General features: G+C 38.3%; 1 protein-coding gene across 3 annotated transcripts in view; it reads right to left on the reverse strand.

Annotated features, from left to right (window-relative positions):
• Positions 1-19,647, reverse strand: part of ARHGAP29 (Rho GTPase activating protein 29) — a 109,896-nt gene that overhangs the window by 41,136 nt on the left and 49,113 nt on the right. For all 3 annotated transcript variants that reach the window (XM_053391682.1, XM_053391683.1, XM_053391681.1), the window contains exon 2: positions 16,990-17,333. In XM_053391682.1, the coding sequence (XP_053247657.1) occupies positions 16,990-17,251 (262 nt within the window). In that variant the 5' untranslated portion in view covers positions 17,252-17,333. The remainder of the gene's footprint in view (positions 1-16,989; positions 17,334-19,647) is intronic.

Here is a 19,647-nt window from a genome sequence, read left to right on the forward strand (position 1 = left end):
TGAGTGGATGTATGTACTTTATATGGAAGGCATTCAAACATGTGTTGCCCTCAGCTGCAAAATAACTATCCAGGAAAAGTTTTACCACCCAATTCTGATAAATGTTTAAATTGACCCTAAGATAGTAAGGTTTGCAAAGGCTCTGACTGAGCTATAAAGAATGGGTTTTCACAGGGAAAGCCACAGAGCAAAAAAAGGGGGCATTTGGAAACAGAACTTTAAAGCACAGACCATGCCTGGAAAGAGGAGAGGAAAGGTTAGTGTGGATAAGCCCTAAGATGATTCCCTCAAGGGCAAAAGATGGGCAATATCAGACACATATGACAGAAGACATGAGGGGCAAGGGCTTTCTAAAGTAATGAAAACTTAAGTCTTCTGTACTAAAGACATTCTTCCCTTTAGCTCTAGCATACTATCACTAAGTCAAAAGCTGCCTTGTAATAACATTACCAGATCAAAACATCCTAAGTCTCAAACAAAAAGTGCCCTATTGTCAGGAAGAAAACTTCAGGAAGCTCTAATCCTTTTATTTACTTGAACTTTCAGTTACTGGAACATATTTTACTTGAGTATTGAGTGGATCATTTTGGAAATAGCCTACCTTTCCACATGAATTAAATATATCTAACAATCAATTGTGTAACAAATGATAGGAAGCTGACAAGTATTATATATAATGAGAATCACTTCCAACACATTTAATTGCATGAACAAGTGGAAGATTTGTTTGTATAAATGAGGTTAACAAACTTTTAATACACATTTTCAAATTTTTATTTGCAGCCAACACACAAGTGAGCTTATTTCACAAGGTAAAACACAAAGCTGTATACACCTACCAAAAATTTATTTAGGAGCCTGAGCAGTTTTAGGTTTGGGTAACTTGGAGTTACTCAGTTGCCCAGTTATTAGTAGACATCAGGGAGTTCTGTACAAGATTATAATTAGCCAATGAAGTTCAGCCTAAGTGCAAGAAAGTCTGCTGGATCATGAAAATGTTTAATGTTTATTTGTCCAGCAAATGGTCCAAAGGCACACTACAAAACTATCCCAATTATAACAAGTACTAATTATATTAAAATCATAAAGTAAAACTACAAAATCCATCAATAACGAAACTAGCAAAACAGCAGTACAGATAACTGCAATGCAATAAAAGGGAAAATATCCACTCAATCAAAGACCAATGCATTGATGGATCAGAGAAAAGGACCATTTAGTCCAGCAACATGCTTCTACAGGAGCCAGATAGATGCCTCTAAATATTCACAGGCATTGTAACTGCCTTTTCCACACAACTGGTGCTCAAAAGCTGCTTCTGAACATTTATGAATTGATTTCTTTACACAATTTATATACTGTTTAACTACAAACATTTAAAAGGGATGCACATAAAATAGGGAAAAAATATTTTTAAACAGTTAAAACCTTAAAACCAGACTTTAATCGAAACTCCTATTGAATTTTTTTGAAAAGTATTGGTAGGGACTGGAAATTCAACTGAACTCAATCGGAAGGGAGTTCTCCAAAAGTGGGCCACAATGCTGAACACAGAGATTCTCATGAGTACAATGTTTCTGAGCCCCGGGAGACCACTAATAGTGGCTCCCTTGAAGTTTGGCTGGTACAACACGTGGCCTGAGGGCAGCCCTTCACAACATTTGGCATTCCCCCAGGCCCCAGCAACACTTGTGCTGCCTTTCGTTAAGTCAGGCCTAGTTATCCTTCCAATCTCGGTGCCTCACTTTCCTGGCTTTGAAAAGTCAGCATGTGGACAGGGTGTCAAATTTTGGCCTCTCCGCCCCTGGTGTGCAGCACAAGACAGTGTCAAAGTACACTTACAGTCCACTTGGTATGAAAAGTTGGACCAGCCTGTTCTTCGACCTTAGTGATTGGGCAGGGATGTAAGGGTTTAGGCCAGGTTTCCTCAAACTTGGCCCTCCAGATGTTTTTGGCCTGCAACTCCCATGATCCCTAGCTAGTGGTCAGGGATGATGGGAATTGTAGTCTCAAAACATCTGGAGGGCCGAGTTTGAGGAAGCCTGGTTTAGACAGTCCTTGAGGTATCCTGGACCCAAGTTGTTAGGGTCTTGTAAATTAATGCAAGAACTCTGAATCTGGCCCAGAAGTGTATGGGCAACCTGTGCAACCTTTTGAGAACCAAAGTTATGTGTTGTCAATGCATAGAGGAGATGATTAACATGTAACACTGATTTCTGCAAAATAAGATCCCATTATATTATCTTGACTCACATATCAAAAGAAGACCTTATAAAAAAGCAACCTGTAACTGACCAATTATCTCTGGGAATTTATTCATTTTATGCAATACAATTTATTTCTTACATATAAATTCCACCTTTCTTCCAACATGGAACCCAAGGTGGCATAAATGTGATCCTAGGAAGGTCTGCCATTCCATCTCTTAAAATGTACCTGAAGCTGTTCAGACCTGTCATTCTTACTTCTCTCACTGAGTGAAAAACTCATTACAATATTTATGTGGGACAGCTACAGGCCAACAGGTTTATAAACACCACAGCACTTCTATACTGCAGATTTGTAGCTGCGGGTTTAGGAACTTATTGTTGCAAGCATCTTCCAAATATGGAAATTTGCAATGATTTGAGTACACTGGATCAACAGGTGTCTCCTTTTCTCACAGTGTGAAATTCAGTCTTGAGTACCATGTGACCATTACTTCAACCAAAATGTAACAGCAATAATTAAGGTTTTTTAAGATACAGCAAGAGATAACCTTCTACAGTTAAGTGTGCTGTCAACTATGGTTTATCCTTGAAAAATGCCTTATTCTTAGTTTTCCTCAAGCCATTCAGTATTTCAGTAAGGCAACTTGTCAAACACCAGCAAGCCAGTTCTTCCACATTCACATTTAAATTTACGGAGCAACTCTCCACTGGGGAGGAAGCACTGCCACAATGCTGCTTTTCATCAATCTATTTCAAAATGTTCTATGCCTCATTCCTTTAACTTCTTGAATTTTATATGCCTTAATATTCCAGTCTCATCCAACCCAGATGCATTTAGGCAAGCTAAGCAATATAATATCCGATTTAGCAACTTCTCTCTAAAATTAGGCTTTTAAAAATGAGTGCTATTACCAAGGAGTGATTTCTGGAATTTTGTTTACCTGATGTGGAGTGTTCAGAAATTCTAATGCAAAAGAAACAGAAAGCCATTTTGAAGCTTCATTAAGGAACAAAGCTTATTTAAGTAGCTATCTACGTTCAAACTGTAAGCAGTTTGCATTTCCTCACAGTTCTCCACTCACATTTTTATAGTATTATTGGCACCACACAACGGTAGTCAGTCATCAACTGTCATATAGTATAACACCATTCCATTTTATATATATATATTTAGCCAACAACTTATAGAACAATTCAGTCAGTTATGCATACAGCATTTCCAAGATTTCAGAGTCCTGTTTTTCTCTCCCTAAGGAATGACATGAAGCACAGCAATCCATCAGGGTGAATGGGAGGCCTGTACATGTCTTCAGTATCTTCATCCAATCCTCCCTCTCTCACCTTGATATAAGTTATTAATCCACCAGACCATGCAACAAGCAGAGAAGGGCTGTATGGGGACACAGAAGTTCACAGATCTCCCTCCCACTGACCCCAATTGCTGTATATTCATGCATGTAGGGTGTCCTCTGTGGGCAGGCTTGTACTCTTACTATTTTTGAACAGCTTATTTAGACTTTGAACTGCTACTCGCTTTCAAGTAAAAACAAAACAACTCTACTGAATAGGTTAAGGTTTTCAAGTATTAACCTGTTTTATCAAAAGGCTGCCAAAATCCAGAAACACTAGTTGGTCTCATGGCCAACATTAAACTTCAGAGTCACAAAAATCTGACTCCCAGTGCCAGATTTAGATAGGTGGTGCTCTTTTAAAAAGTAAATACAAAGCTCCATTGCTTTCAAAATGGTACATCTAACCATATGTTCACTTTTCACCCACAGAAATTATTGCCAGAAATTCGGGTCTTTAGTTAGATTGAATCCTTTAAAAAATTGAGAATGGGATCTAAAGAACAGTAGATGTCAGCAGAAAAAACTTCGTCTTTCTGGAGAGGAGGTTGTTGATTTTCCTCCCCAAACACAGCCCATTGTGCCACATTGGGAAACCAACTGGAGTAAATTCAGTCTTCAGAAATACCTTTTTAAGGGCTCCCATGGGAAAGGCAGGACACTGTATATACTGCATTGTAATCTGGATCATGGCCAAAGTTATTGTGTGTATACAAAAACATATGTATATGCCCAACAACATTACTACATAAATTGTTAATGAGGAGCTATAATTGTTATTATTTTTTTAAAAAAACATCGACTTAAATACAAGATAAAGTAGAACAAGTCACAGCACACATACACACACACGTGTGTGTGTGTGTGTGTGTGTGTGTGTCAAAATTAATGTTTGAAATTAATATTTGAATTTTTTAGCATTCTAACCTGTCATTTGTCCTGTACTTTCCCATTTTCTAAGCAACTGAATAAATGAAAAGGCTATTCTCTTCCAGTCTACCTAAGCAAAGACCACACAAAGCAAGGATTATGGGATTACAGAGTGTTAATAAAGAGGTGGACTTTGCTTTGTCAACCTTAAGTAGTATCTTACTACAGAGGTAGCCCAAGATATTTTGCTGCCTGCAGCAGAAAATATAACGCTGATAAGAACAAACCAAATAAATGAAAATTTGAGGCCACTTGTGAATATGCCAACATTTGCTACCTGAGGGGGTTGCCTTAACCTGCCTAAAAGGCTTTTTCTATTTACTACTTTGCAGCAAAAACTTTCAGGGTCTATGCATAATGCTTTATTTTTAACAACACTTCCGACTTTTTATATGCAGCAAATGGTCCAAAGGCATAATAACTATGGTATCTGAAGTTTCATTAAGAAGTTTCAAACTAACTGACCTATTACTATTTTCATATTCAAAGCATGATTGGATTGGCTGACAATTGGCTAACAATCCCATTTCAGGTAAAACAATGCTGTGTTCTTGACCAGCTCTGTACATTTTGAGACTTTATAAACCAGAGCTTCACACATTTGTGCACAACCACTTTGAACTTTATTTCACACAAGTGGGAAAACATGGCTTAAAGGTGGCCTCCAGATCTCAGCTTGTCTGGAATTAATTAATTATAATCTACAATTTTCACAAAACAGGAAACAATGGTGAACTGTGCCTTCCTGGTTTGTTTCTCTTTTTGAAGCAGCAGCCTCAGGCTAGTCACCCACATTTGTAACATATAGTTTGCTCCAAAGATATCACTAAGCAAATCACATTGTGAGGTATCTATCTTATCTATCTCTCACCTTTTTCTCCAGACTGGAACTCAAGGCAGATTACAGATAAAACAAACAGCTAAAAACATTTTAAAAATCATTTAAAACTAATTAAACACTAATAGAATTAAACAATATATATAAAAAGATCTACTAAAATACAGATAATAGCAACTATAATAAAATCACAGCACCAGCCCTTTCCTTGGAAATAGATAGTTCCTAAAAGCTTGCAGAAATAAGAAGATCCTTCACCTGCCAGTGAAAGGGAAAGTAGGGAAGAACTTCTTGAGACTTCGAGCAGCAAAATTCTAAAATAACACTATTCTAACTTGATAGCTGTATGCTAACTTGAAGTATTTCAACTTTGAGGACTCAAATTTAAGGCTCTCTTTAAAAATGTGTATCCCGCCCAATCCCAAGAACTTGTAAGAGTCTTTATTTTACAATTTTAATTGCAAAAACATAACACTGCTCCTGTTTGATAGTGTACCAGTTTCCCCAAATTGTAACAATGTTTCCAGCAGCAAGATATCACACAGTATGCTTTTAAGTAAGCTAAGTGTTAGACCAAGTGGTGAGAGGCATCTCAAAATGCTATGTAAAGAACCATCAAATTTTATTGAAAGGCAAGAGATGAGGTCCAGTTCTTTCCCGAACTTTACACTCACAAAGCACCATTTTAAAAAAAACTGTGGAGTACTGCAAGACAAGTTTTTCTCTAGGCTTATCACACAGCACTCCTGCAATATTTAAAAATAAAGCTGTGGCAGGATGCCAGTTCTGTGGGAAAGACTCACTTGATTGGTCCTGACCAGGTGGCTACAGGCTTTACAGATGCACCATGGGATAAGCCCACAGGAAAGTGCCTCCTTTAGCACTTAATTTTTTTAAATGAATCCTCTTCATAACAGCTTTCCATCTGCAAAGAGTTTTCCAGATTCATTGTAATATTTAACAGCTAAATAACATCCATAATGAAGGTTCTAATGTAAAGAACCTCTTGGATGAAACTGTCTAAATGAAGAACATTCAGGTGGACTTTCAGTAATAGTACAGCATATGGCTGAAAACCACCATTTAATTCTTTACTCATTTATTTAGAAACTGCTTTCGGTATCACACACCTAGGCTGGTGTAAAGTTAACACAATATTATATGATAATATTTCTCATATAAAACATAAACAGGTGCAACTACAGGTTACTAAAAAAACATTTAGCTGCTGTATTTGGTATAATTAATCTTCCTGAACAAAATGCAGTTTTACATTGTGATACTCAGTAAACTCAAGAAGCGTTTTATAGTATCTACATATGGCTGGTCTCTTACTGACGGCATATATTTAAGTTTTGCATACCACTGCAAGTCTTCCCAGGGACAGTTAACTAGTGGCATGGAATAGTCATCACTGGTGCTCTAGATGAGTTGTATCTTATCCTATTTGGAAGGCATGTAATGCCACAAAAATTATATATAGTAAATTATCTCCTACTCAGCTTACTGTTGACATGAAATGCCAGCCCAAATATTTATCCAAGTAATGTTTCCTAATTTGAGGAAACAGCTGCATGGTGAGTGTCAGGTTGAGTACACAGTAACACCACATACTAGATCTACCTACTTATAGTTTTAATGAAGGAGCACCAAGATGGAAGTGTTCCAAGTTATTACACGTCCTTTGAATTAATGATAGACAGTAATAAAAATGAGTGAGAGTCGACTTCCGGGTTAGCGCCATCGACGAAATGGCGGAGTTCCTCCGGTTGGAGGAACTGGCTCTGTGGAAACTGGTTCTACCCGCCACGGCGAAGGTGGGGACCCGCTAGAAATCCCAGGTGGAAGAAGCCTGGGAACGTGGGGTTTGGCAGAGCACCAGGAGCACCTCCCCTACTTGCGGGGATCTCTTTTTGGGGCTCCGGAGTGAAGTGGGGTGATCGGCGCGGTGCTGCGAACTGACTGCTATTTTCACGGAGGGAAGCTGCATTGCCATTGCCGGAGAGCGCTGACTTTTTCCTGTCGACAATTGGACTCTAAACAAGTACCCGTGAGTAGAAACGGAAAATTGGATCAAGAAATATCTTAATTTGGCACCGAAGCGGGAAGGTTCAAAACAGGAAGTCCGCCTTCCACTTTTTGTAAATAGATTGAAGCAAAAATCTTGTAAGCTAATAGCCTGGAAAGTCGCTTTACAAAGGTTGAAATTTCCTTCATTTATAACCATTAAAACCCCCTTGGAAGCAGGACAAAAGGGGGGGGACTAAATTGTTCAAGCCTGCTGGAGAGGGAGTAAAGGAGAATAAGTTTCCACCGTCTCAAACCTGGGAACGGGGTGTCAGAGACAGAAATTATCTGAGACGTCCATTGACTGTGAATGGAATATTTTGACAGATAGTAAGAAAAAAGAGAAACAAATTGATTCTAATGTTGCCTGTTGCATTTTAAAGAAACAAAATATTCAAAAATTGAAAGTAACTTTCTTTTGTTGGACATGATTTAAAAAAGATGGACACAAATAGAAATTGTATCCTCTAGAGGGAGCTTGTCAAATTGTTGCTGCAGTTCACTTGGAGATTTCACAGCTGCGAGATTAACATCGTGGGACCAGACTGTGACCTTGAATAAAAATGTGTTTGGAAGAAGTCTTGGTGCTTGCTTTTTGCAAGACAAGTGCTTTGTTGGAGCAGTTGCATGAGAAGGTGAATTTGATGAACGAGAAGTTGGATTTGATGACTGTTGTAAACAGTGAATGTGGACAAGTAGGGAATATTGACATAGAAATCAGGGACCAATTCAGGAAACTGGTTCGACTGGGCAAATGCAAGGGCAGACAATAATGAAAGAAGCTACGGTGCTATCTCAAGCAACACAAATGGAGAGACCCGAGGCCCTGCAGGAGCATAAGCCGCTGTTTTGGAAGAATGAACTTGAACTAGGCCAGAGGGAGTTGGGAGCTGAGGAGGCTCTCAACTTTGGAGAGATTTTGAAATATGCTGTTAAAGATCTTTTGGATTATATTGATGACTGTGGGGAGTGGGACTGTGGGGAATGGGCTGGTCTGATGCGGGGAGATGGACATGGGTATGGGTGGAAATTCCCCGGAGACCTACTCCCTAAGGAGAAAGGAAAGAAACTAAGAAAGAGACCAACAAAAGACAAGGAAAAGTGCAAAAATAAACAAGAAGAAAAAGATATGCAGAAGGGGCATGGAAGAGACTTAAGAGCCTCGGATATCAGACTACCAGGTTGATGGACTAGATGGAATGGATAGCAAGGACTGACATAACCCGAGACCAGAAAGAAGGGACGTTGGATGAAAATTGGAAGAGTCTATAAAGAAAAAATTTTATTTTGGGAATTAGTGTAAAATTAATGAATATTAGGGAGAATGTTGGAATGAAATTGTCTGGCTTTAGAAGAAATGATATAAGGATAAATAAGTATTAAGTTTTTTAAGTTTTAAGGTATTTTATGGTATTTTATGGTAAGATAAGGTCAAGGTATTTTATGGTACAATAAGGTTAAATAAAGTAAGGTAAATTGAATAACAGAATACGGTGAAAGATGGATAGGATATATAGAGTTAATTAATTGGTTATAAGCTAAAAAATAGTAAGGATTTGCTGAAACAATTATTGAATCAGGATACAAGAAGAGGGAGGTGTGAGGAAGTCGGGGAAATAAGCAGATGAAAGATAGGATATGGAATGACTGATTTGTTTTTAACGATTTTTATTTTTCTGTATTTTGTATCTTTTTGTCTTCTTTTTCTTCATTTTTTTCTTTTTTTCTTTTTCATATTTTTGTATTTCCTCTGAAATTTTAATAAATATTATTATTTAAAAAAAATAAATGAGAGTCAAAGAAGATTTCACCCAATTTACAGGATTCAAAACTCGTAGGTATAATGTAAAACGAAGCACTTCCAAATCAAACCGGTTTCAATGGGCAAGATAAGCATGTACTTAAAAGTTCTTCCTGAAAGCATTTTGCTTCACCCTCCTTCTTCCGTAAGAGCAAAATCCTGTGAGTCTACTCAAGTACCTCTCACTGAGTTTAATGGGGGTTTACCCAAGCTAAGTGGATGTTCCTATACACTGGCAGAGGAAGAAGAGTGCGGGGGGAGCGCACCGCCCCCAGCAGTGCGATCCCGGTGGGGTTGCATTGCTTCTGCCCACCTGTGCTGGGCGCAACGCCCACAGGATGTGCGCCACACCCCCGGGACGCACGCCAGTCCCACCCCTGCCTGCTGTTCCTATAGGATGTTCCTATATTTGAAGACAATGCTAACAGCTATACAATCAAATTTCAGAGAGATTACTCACCACCCTTAATTATTCACTCAAAAAACTGCATAAAACATACCTTAGATGCTAAGTTCTACACAGGTCCCTGGGATCTGTTTGCATGAATGGTGGCGAACACCATTTTAAAATTAATACAGGCTTTAATATATGTATACATACAGGAATGTAATATTCCTAAGGAAATTGTTTTACTAAATTACAGAAGTCTCCCAAGTGCCACATTTTGTTAAAAAGCCTCAGAGTGTACCAGTTTCAGATTTTTAAAAAAATTCTGACAAATTCTGAAAGCTAAAAATATGGCATTTTGAATAAGAGTAATTTTCAATGCTTTTTCATGCATCTTTTGAAAAAAGTAAAGGGAATGGTGTAAAATTTACTGTATTTTAAAACTGAAAATAGGAATGAGTCAAAACACTGCTAACAAAGTTTCTTGCATTAATAATACTATTCTAGAATACATTTTAAGTTAAAAATGTATTAAAAGTTCCACAGGAGTTGAGTTTAAATGCTTAACTACACTTGCTCATGAAACATACCCCTACCAACTGTTGATCTTTGACACTATAGCAACAAGTGAACATTTGTTCAGAAGGAATGCAGAGTATGCGATTGGGGGAAGGGGAGGTGGTCACAATTTAAGTCAGCTAGATCGTTAGACTTAAAAGTTAATTGGAACTCTAAGCTATCATTTATTGCATGGATTTCGTAGGTAATTTTGATAGTACATAGATTTAATCTGAGCCACTTAAACATAGCTATATTATTCAATATACTCTTGAAATTATCTGAATACAGAGAATGTGGGCCTTCAACACTTGAGGCTAACACTGATATTTTTACCTAAATCTACATCAAATTAAAATGTATTCCCAAATAATCCCCTACCAGAGATCCCCAAACGTTCGCTGGCAAACATTTTTTCTAGTAGCCACAATGGCTTGACGCTCATGTTTCTTTTTCCACTTGCAGTGAGGTTCTTTTGCCAGGTAATTTTGCCTGGGTTTTTACAGAGGCTTGTTGGGAAGGATGTGCAGGTATTTGTGCCAAGCCTTGTATGCGCCACACTATTACAGAATCTCAGTCTAGCCCAATAGTATTTTGGAAAGAGGCATAATCAATCTCTCAGAACTGTTCAGAGTTATTTTCCAACATGTTAATCTAATAATAAAGTATATTTAGATGTTCTCTCTACTGATCACCAAACTTAGGTTTATGGTTACCACTGTAACCATATTTGCAGGTGCTGGATATATAAATAAAATTCCTTTGGCTTGGAGTTTCCCTCTGTCAAGGAAGCATGTGTGGGATGCCCCACGTTACCTTAAAGACACAGACATAAATAAATAAAATAAATAAAGCTTCAGAAATAAAGCTTCAAGCACCATAAGAGAGCTACAGGAATTGAAGAAATATTCAGAAGTCTTCACTTACTAGTTATCAAAAGGTCTGAAGGACAGAACTCATGGGATACATAATGGAGCAATTTTCAGAGTCATTGGAACATGTAGTTGCCTCTTGCAATTCAGTCACATGCAGAAATGATTTTATCCACTCCTAGCAGTATTCAATAAATTTAATAAAGCACATAATGGTAGCTGTACAGAGCCAGCCACACATACAGAAAGCACATGCAACAATACCAAACAGTCCAATGATCAGGTGAATTTTAATCTTGGAGTGGTACCATGTCCTTACTCAATAATAATCACCCAATGTATCAGAGGAGCCACAAAATTAATTTCATACCCAGCAACGATTCAATTAGATTTCTGCATTGCAGGGGGTTGGACTAAATGACCCTCAGGGTCCTTTCCAACTCTACAATTCTATGATTCAGAGCTTTATATATTCACTAAACTCTAGATTGCACAACACTCTGTTTTTCAAATTGGAATTCTAAGTATCTGTCATTCAGTGTCTGTGTCCTACTCAGCATAATCAACCCCTAAAGAGAGCTTTCCAGATATTATACTAGCTGAAGCACCTATAATGATATTCACCCAATCCATACCATGTAAAAGTCCTGATGATACTGGTGTGTGTCTGGTTTACTGATAAGCTAGAAGTCTGTGACCATTACATAAAATATGATTTGATGAATTACAGAGCTGTAGTTTTACCTCATTGTTTTATAATTATTGGTTGTGAGAAAAGTGTTAATTTGCTTTTTTATTTGTAATTACATTCTCTTGGAGAGGCAATACTATGCTTGGTACTTCTGTGGAGGAAATTCACAGGCATACACTACACCCTAGAGGAAACAACTCTTAAAAAGCACAGTTTAAAAGCACATCGTGAGAAGGGATGGGAGCAGGAATCCTCCAACAATGATCATATAGACCTACAGATCAGGACATAGACACTTTCTTTTCCCTTGCTTTAATTCTTCACTGTGGCCCAATTATGCCACCCCCCAACCCCCCCAAAAAAACCTGAGGTCAGGTTCCACACAGCTTCGAAGATTTTGATAACCTGGGGTTTCCCCTCATCCTTAGAAGCTGTCTTATACTGAATCAGGCTATTGATCCACTGAGTTCAGATTTGTTTATGCTGACTGCCAGCAGATCTCCATAGTTTCAGACTAGGGACATTCCAAGCTATACCTAGTAATGCAGGAGATTGAACCTAGGTCCTTCTGCATGCAAAGCTGATGCTCTGTCACTGAGCCACGGTTGTTTCAGGTCATATCACCAATGCCATGGCTACAGAGTCACTGGAGAATAGGAGTACTTTGTTAAACAGAAATGACCTGGTTCATACATAACACAAACCAAGGTTTAATGAACAAACCACAAGTTTATCCAGTAAGTTTTCCAGCAAATGAAAAAACTACCCATGGCTTGTTTCTCTTAAATTTGAATTATTTCCAAGCAGCTCTTACCACATGCCTTTGTATCCTTGGTGTGTGTCTGGGTGTCAGGTGCCCAAACAAACCATGGTTATTAAGGAAGGGTTATATGTTCATGTTACGCAAAACCATAATTAAAACAAACCAAGATTCATAAGCCAACAAACTACTGTTTCAGTTTGTGCTTTTTTGATAGCTTAACTCTGGTTTGCTTACTAAGAAACAAATAAGGGTTTGATAAACCATAGTTTAATAAACCCTGGTTTAGCGCTGTGTACCAGTTCACATTGAAGCAGAGTGATCAGTTATTTTACCTTTTTTAGTGATGCGTATTAAGTTAACCAAATAAATGCATAATGCTGCCAAAATGACCATGATAGAAACATATTGATTAGCATATAAATTAATTGAATCTACTTGCATACCCTATGCTCTGAAGATGATGCTAAAATTTTAGGAACTTTCAATGTAATTACTTTAAGAGTTTTAACCTGCTCCATACTAAAATCCTAACAGCATATAAGTTTTAGCTGAAAATGTCACTAGATTAAAAGCTTAATTAAAAACCATTAAATCTTTAAAGGTTAATGGTTAAAAGCACAATAACTGCCTGTTCTTCCACAACTACTCAATTCTTTCCTTTCTCAAACGGCTCAATCTATTCAAGAGCCCTCACATTTAGCAGCAGTGACATGAATTGACCAGAATATTAGCCATGGATATGGACAAAGCTCTGCTTAGCTATAAAGTTCATAAGGTGGTTTTAATCAAGTAGAGTAACTATATCCTGCTCCAAATTTACCTGACCCAGCTACAACTTGTTCTGAGCTTCCTGGCAGAAGGATCAGATACAAATGTAACAAAAACAAATTTAGGAGTATTTTATTCCAAGTTTCAGGGAATACTGTCATTTATGAATCCACATTCATAAACTGGCATTTCCATTCATAAATTGGCATTTCCTTGTTTGTATTATTAAGCCCACGTATTAATTTCTACTTCAACGTTAGTAACTGGTTTTGAGCTACGTGGAAAAAGGAGTGAGTGGGGTTCAAACAATTCCATGCCTCTACAATATAGATCACCAAGCCAAACAACATTGTTCAAAATCATACCTTATGGAGTATGTGTTAAATATGACCACCACATATGCTCAATTTTACATCACAAAACAGCAAGGCTGTAAAGTCTATGGCAACAAACACCACAACATGATCCACAACACGCCCGTATCAAAGCAACTGAGTCGGAATCCTATTTTGCCTATCTATAGCCTGTGTGAACATATACAACCAAGGATGGCAATTAGGCAGTAGTAGTGACAACTTGTACTTAATGAAAGAATGGAACTCCCATCAAATCCTCAAACTTCATCAAAATCAAAAGCCATACAGCTAAAAGGTTTGAGTGACTAGGAAAATTTGGTCCCTGTTCACTAAGTAATGCCTAGCTATCATTTGTACTGATCTGCCAGAGCCAAACTCAAGAGGGCATGCACAGGCTGCATTCTTTATTTGAGGCCAGACATCAACATTATGAGTTCAGAGACAATGGCCAGCAGAATTTATCACTACTTCCACATCACCTTCTTCTTCTGTCTATGGAAGTTATGCAAAGGAGTGGGGCAAAAAGATGAAGTAAGCAAGACATACAGCAACCCTCACTTTGAATTCTTGCAGCCCCCCTCCCATTTCAGTATCTCCAATCCAAATAATTTTACACCTTATTCTACAACCAAATTCACACCATTACTGGACCAAGCAGGAAATTCAATGGATTTTGGAATATTTATCTGTTGGCACTGCACAGGCATGTACAAGTAGGGCTCACAACCAAAGCTGCCCTTCACATAAATGAAGGCACAGAGAAACAAACTTGCAGTTAAAATCCTACAAGCACAGGAGCATGCATTTTCTCATTTAAATTTTCTAGGAGGCTACAAATCTTCTGTGTTTACATTTTAGTACCATGACTCTTATGTCCAGACTAGGTTATGGGTATAAATGCTGCTTTAGGATACAACACAGAGAATTCCTTTTGACAGCACTATTTTCCCTAAAGCACCGAAGTCTCCTAAATGGAGATCTGTATGCTGATTAACAGAAGCTCAGACATCCTAAAAAAGTGTGTGGGGGGGGAACTGTTAGGAAATAAGTCTTAATGCACAGAAACAAGTTTCATACTCATAGTGTATTGTTTAGATCTCACTGATGCCTAACAATCTAGATCTTGCTCTCGGCACAATGGGATAGAGTTGTTTGCTGATTCTGCAACAAAGCCCATGTATAGGTATGATGGCATTGTGTTCCTTTAAGATGTAAAGCTTAGAAAAGTTCTGATTTTAAAAGCAGAAGCATAAATATACTTAATTCAGTTGGATGAGGCAAAACTGCTATAATACATTGGCAAGAAAGTGGGACTTTTGAATTCAAACAAAAGAATAAGGGCACACTTCTTGTTGATTTGTTGACAGCAGCATAAGAAGTGAGGAGAATGTATCATTGTTGCTAAAAAGCAATCTCACAGGGCATTTGGCAGATCTTCTCAGAAATTTATTCTGCTAAGGTACAGGTCTATAAAGCACAATGTTCGCTTTGAATCTACTACAAAGAAAGAAAGAAAGAAAATATTCCTAGAAAGGAATTCATGCCAGGTTAGCTGGTACCAGCTTCTTATTTACCTATATTATGAATATTATGTTCCATTAAGTACTGAAAAGTACTTGTCTGAAGGATTCAGTTCTTACTCCACAGAGGATACAATGAAGAAACAGTATCCCCACTTGAAAGTTTCAACATCTGCGATATTATAAATTGTATTTATTCCTGTTGGATTTTTTTCCTTATTTCAAGTAAGCGCTACTCTGACCTACTTCACTCATTTTACAGAGCAACTGTTTAAGCATTCTCCTGAAATAGGCTATGAATTTTTTTTAAATGTATTTTGTAAGAAAAACTTTTGCCAGGTCACACAAACCTCCCCAGCCCTGTTTTGCACCCTCATTTGGTGTTTTTACAGGGCTGGAATGTGTTCATGTAACTCCAATAATGTTTCTTGCTTGCCTGGGTGGAGGGGGATGTGTGGGTGTGAAGAAACTAGCTAACTGTTCAACGGTATTGCTTCACTCATTTTTGCCTCTTGCTCCACCTTCAATGTAAATGGCCCCAGGAAAGCTGACCCAAAGGAAATATGGATCTCCGGATGAAAAGGTTTCCCCTTCCCAGGTCTAAGTCATACTACTGTACAGTGGTACCCCACAAGACGAACGCCTCGGAAGATGAAAAACTCGCTAGACGAAGGAGTTTTTCGTTTTCTTAGCCGCTTCGCAAGATGCATTTCCCTATGGGCTTGCTTCGCAAAACGAAGCTTGCCCCGCAAGCTCCGGGGATAGCGGGGAAGCGCAGCGCGTCTTCCCCGCTGTCCCCGGACCTCTTTTGAAGCAAAGGGCGGCGGGGAGAAGATCGTTTCTCCCCGTTGCCAGCCCCGCAATCTCCGGGGACAGAGGGGAAGGCGCATGCGCCTTCCCCTCTGTCTCCGGACCCCTTTTGAACCAAGGGGCGGCAACGGGGAGAAGCGATCTTCTCCCCTCCGCTCCTTGCTTCAAAAGAGGGGACAGAGGGGAAGGCCCGCGCGCGCCTTCCCCTCTCTCCCCGGACCCCTTTTGAACCAAGGGGCGGCAACGGGGAGAAGCGATTCTCCCCGCTGCCCCTTCCCTTGCTTTAAAACAGGTCCGGGGACAGAGGGGAAGGCGCGCGACGCTTCCCCTCTGTCCCCGGACGGTCTCCATAGGAACGCATTGATTGATTTTCAATGCATTCCTATGGGAAACCGTGCTTCGCAAGACGAAAAACTCGCAAGAAGAAAAAACTTGCGGAACAAATTAATTTCGTCTTGCGAGGCACCACTGTACATCACCAGTAGAGCAACTATAATCAGCTTGCTTCTTACCCATTTACATCAGAATTCAAAGAATGGAAGTATCTTTCTCTATCCACCAAAACAATGGGAAGATTGGCATAATTTAGCTCAGAGGTATGAAACAGAATCCTAAGAATTCAATGGGGCTTTGCAAGCCATCTAGTCCAAACTTCTGCTAATTAATCAGGAAATCCAAAGCTACAACACTGCCACCGGTCTTTTCACCACTGCTTAACAAACAATGGTGTCACTACCCTCTCAAGAAAAAAAAATCTATCTCAAAAGAAGTCTGTGAGTCTAAACATTTTTCCATTTTTACCAGATGCCAATTTTTAAAGTTTTTTTTTAAAAAGGGAAGTTTAATCTTGTTTATGACGTGCCCATTTACAAAACAACTTGCTCAATGTTTCACAGAGGAAGTTAGCAAAGTAAAAACCACAACTTCCTGTATACCGCAAAATATACTCAAGAGAAGACAGCCACTGTTCCTTCTAAACATTTCTTTGCTCATATGCTAGCAAGTAAGAAATTAGCTACAAAAATACATTTCAAACTATTGGGAGTTATTGAGAAGCAGCTGACACACCTTCTGAAAGAATGGCTTCTTTCAAATAAAGTAGAACATCTGCAAATTTCCTGACATCATTCACCAGTTGCATGATGTACTCTGGGTCCACAACAGTGCTGTCATAGCAGTCCGAGTTGGAGCTAATGCTGCTCAAAGAACTGCTCTTGGTGCTGCGCCCCATCCCCCAGGTTCCTGAATTAGAGATGGTGAAGAAATTGGAGGTAGACAGTTTGGTTAATCCTAAACCACGCTTGTTGCCACCACCGTTCTGTCGCAACATCCCAGCCACTGCAGAGCTTATGAAATTTCCAGAGTTAACATTCAGTGTTGCTTATGGTCCATCTGCCAAGCAAAATAGTGCCCTGAGGGAAGAAAACACAGAAACAAATATGAGTCAGTTGAAAAGAGAACAGGAATACAACATTATTTAAATGCTAAGTTGTTGAATATACCTTTTTCATATTAAAAATGTTATTCTATTAAGACAATCCCACATACTCAACATACACAGCCCACATACAAACTCTTAAAATTACTAAAGTATATCAGTAGTAGCAGTAGTATTTATTTGAAAATATATTCCACACTGCATTATCTTAAAATGTGCTACTCTTATCAAGCCATTTCCAGATTTGAAGCTGTATACCAAAGCAAAAAGGAACTTGATTTCAAAACTTTTCAAAGATATGGGGAGCACAGTATCACTAGAATTAAAGGTGTGTGTGTATTTATTTTATTGTTTAAAAAAATCCTGCATCTTTAGTACTGAAATACACATTTCAGTGCATTTCACCACCAAAATAAGTTAGGTTACTTCACCTGCTACAATTCAAAGATGTATGCACTACAGATTCACATTTTGCATCTGTGAAAACAGTTGATATATAAGGCAAATCCTCTGTTTCCACACCATATATATGCTATAGAAACACTGCAGAGAGCTATGATTGCATGTTTCATGGAAGCATGAGCACTGGCCTAAGTGGAAGTTTTAGCAGGTACACGATATGGGTAATGTATTCTCATTACAATGTCAATATTAAAATGGTAATAATGTGAAGGAGTTATAGTAATAAGAAATTGTGTATTTCACATAGAAAATTGTAATATTTAAATCTTTAAACCAAACCTCTGAGGACTTCATTTACACAAGTTTCAATAAATCAATTTCTATGTCACAATCAATTAAATCCAATTTTCTCCCCAGAACACTTAGATACTGTTAAAAATGCAAGATGAAATACTACTGCTTTTATTTTTGAAATATAAAGTGATTTATAAATCTCAGTTGCTTTTTGAAGAGATAATATGTTTTATAATCGGCTATTGACAAACCACATCAACTTGATCAAACTCTTTTGCTGTAATCTATGCCTCTCCCACAGCTTTACAAAGCAAGCAATACTTGAAACTGATTTGGCTGAAAAACACCTATCAGTTTGGGTTCACAAATGACTTTCATTCATTTACTGGATAAATAATTAAACAAGAAATTACGATTAAATCTGAATTCCAGACCTTTTACAGTCAATAGTTTTAAGCAGGACCAAGCCAGATAATTGACCACTTCCACTAAGCATTTCATATAAACATACCTGCAACTACTTAGTCTTCGTTTTAAAGCAACATGCATGATACTACAGGATAATACACACTGAGAAGCGGTCACAAATTATGAAAACCAACCATGTCAACAATGTAACCTGGTTCATTGAACCCTATGGAAAGAAGATCATACTAGGAGAAGTTCCCTTTAAACTGTTATGCAAAAGCTTTGTGCAACCTTCCAAAGTTGCCATATGCAGAGTTGTTCTGCAATCTTACCCTTCCACTTAACCATTTCCTTCTCTTAAAACATAATGACTAGTAGTGTGACAAGCAGAACTTGCTATACACAGAGAACTCTTGTGGTTTTGTATTTTGGAGCCCTGACAAGCTGCATTAAGGATCATTCTCATCTTAAAGTGTTTAAAATGCTTCATCACAGGCTTGTTATCTGGAGCTCACTCTCACCCCAAACACTTAAAAAGATGACAACTATTTAGTTTTGAATATATGCACTTGTTTTAGAATCTTATGGTGTCAACTACACACTGCATATTAAATAACATTTCCATGAACAGCTAGGCTTTCAGGGCTTACTTGCAACTATTGCATCATATATTATTTTGAGATATGGATTTTCCATAAAACTTTCATCTAGATGTTTTAAGATTAAATACATTTACTCTTGAATTACTTCCCTTATACTTTATCAGAGAAGAGCACAGCTTCACTCTTGACAATATATATTTAATTGCACCGAAAGAAGGAAAGCAAGTCCCTACATTCCCCCAACAACCTATAACGTCCCTAAATTAATATTGGGGTCAACCCTCTATGCATGTTCATGCATAAATCAGCCCTGCAGGCTACAGTGGTCTGACTCCAAACCAAATGCATACAATACGGCTGCCCAGTTCCCATAACCATGCCCAGAGTTACTTGTGGACAGATGGGGGGGGTGAGTGGGAAGAGGACGGGAAGCAGCAGCAAAAGTTTCCCTCATCAGGGCAAGGCAAGTTACAGCCAATAGAAAGGGGGAGAAAAACTAAACTGAATAATTGTTGACAAGCATATTGTATGAGCAGTTGGAAACATATATATAAACCCACCCGTTTTTAGCAAGGGAGGCGC

Source organism: Podarcis raffonei, chromosome 6, assembly GCF_027172205.1.
Source record: "Podarcis raffonei isolate rPodRaf1 chromosome 6, rPodRaf1.pri, whole genome shotgun sequence".
In the NCBI taxonomy this organism is placed as follows: domain Eukaryota; kingdom Metazoa; phylum Chordata; class Lepidosauria; order Squamata; family Lacertidae; genus Podarcis; species Podarcis raffonei.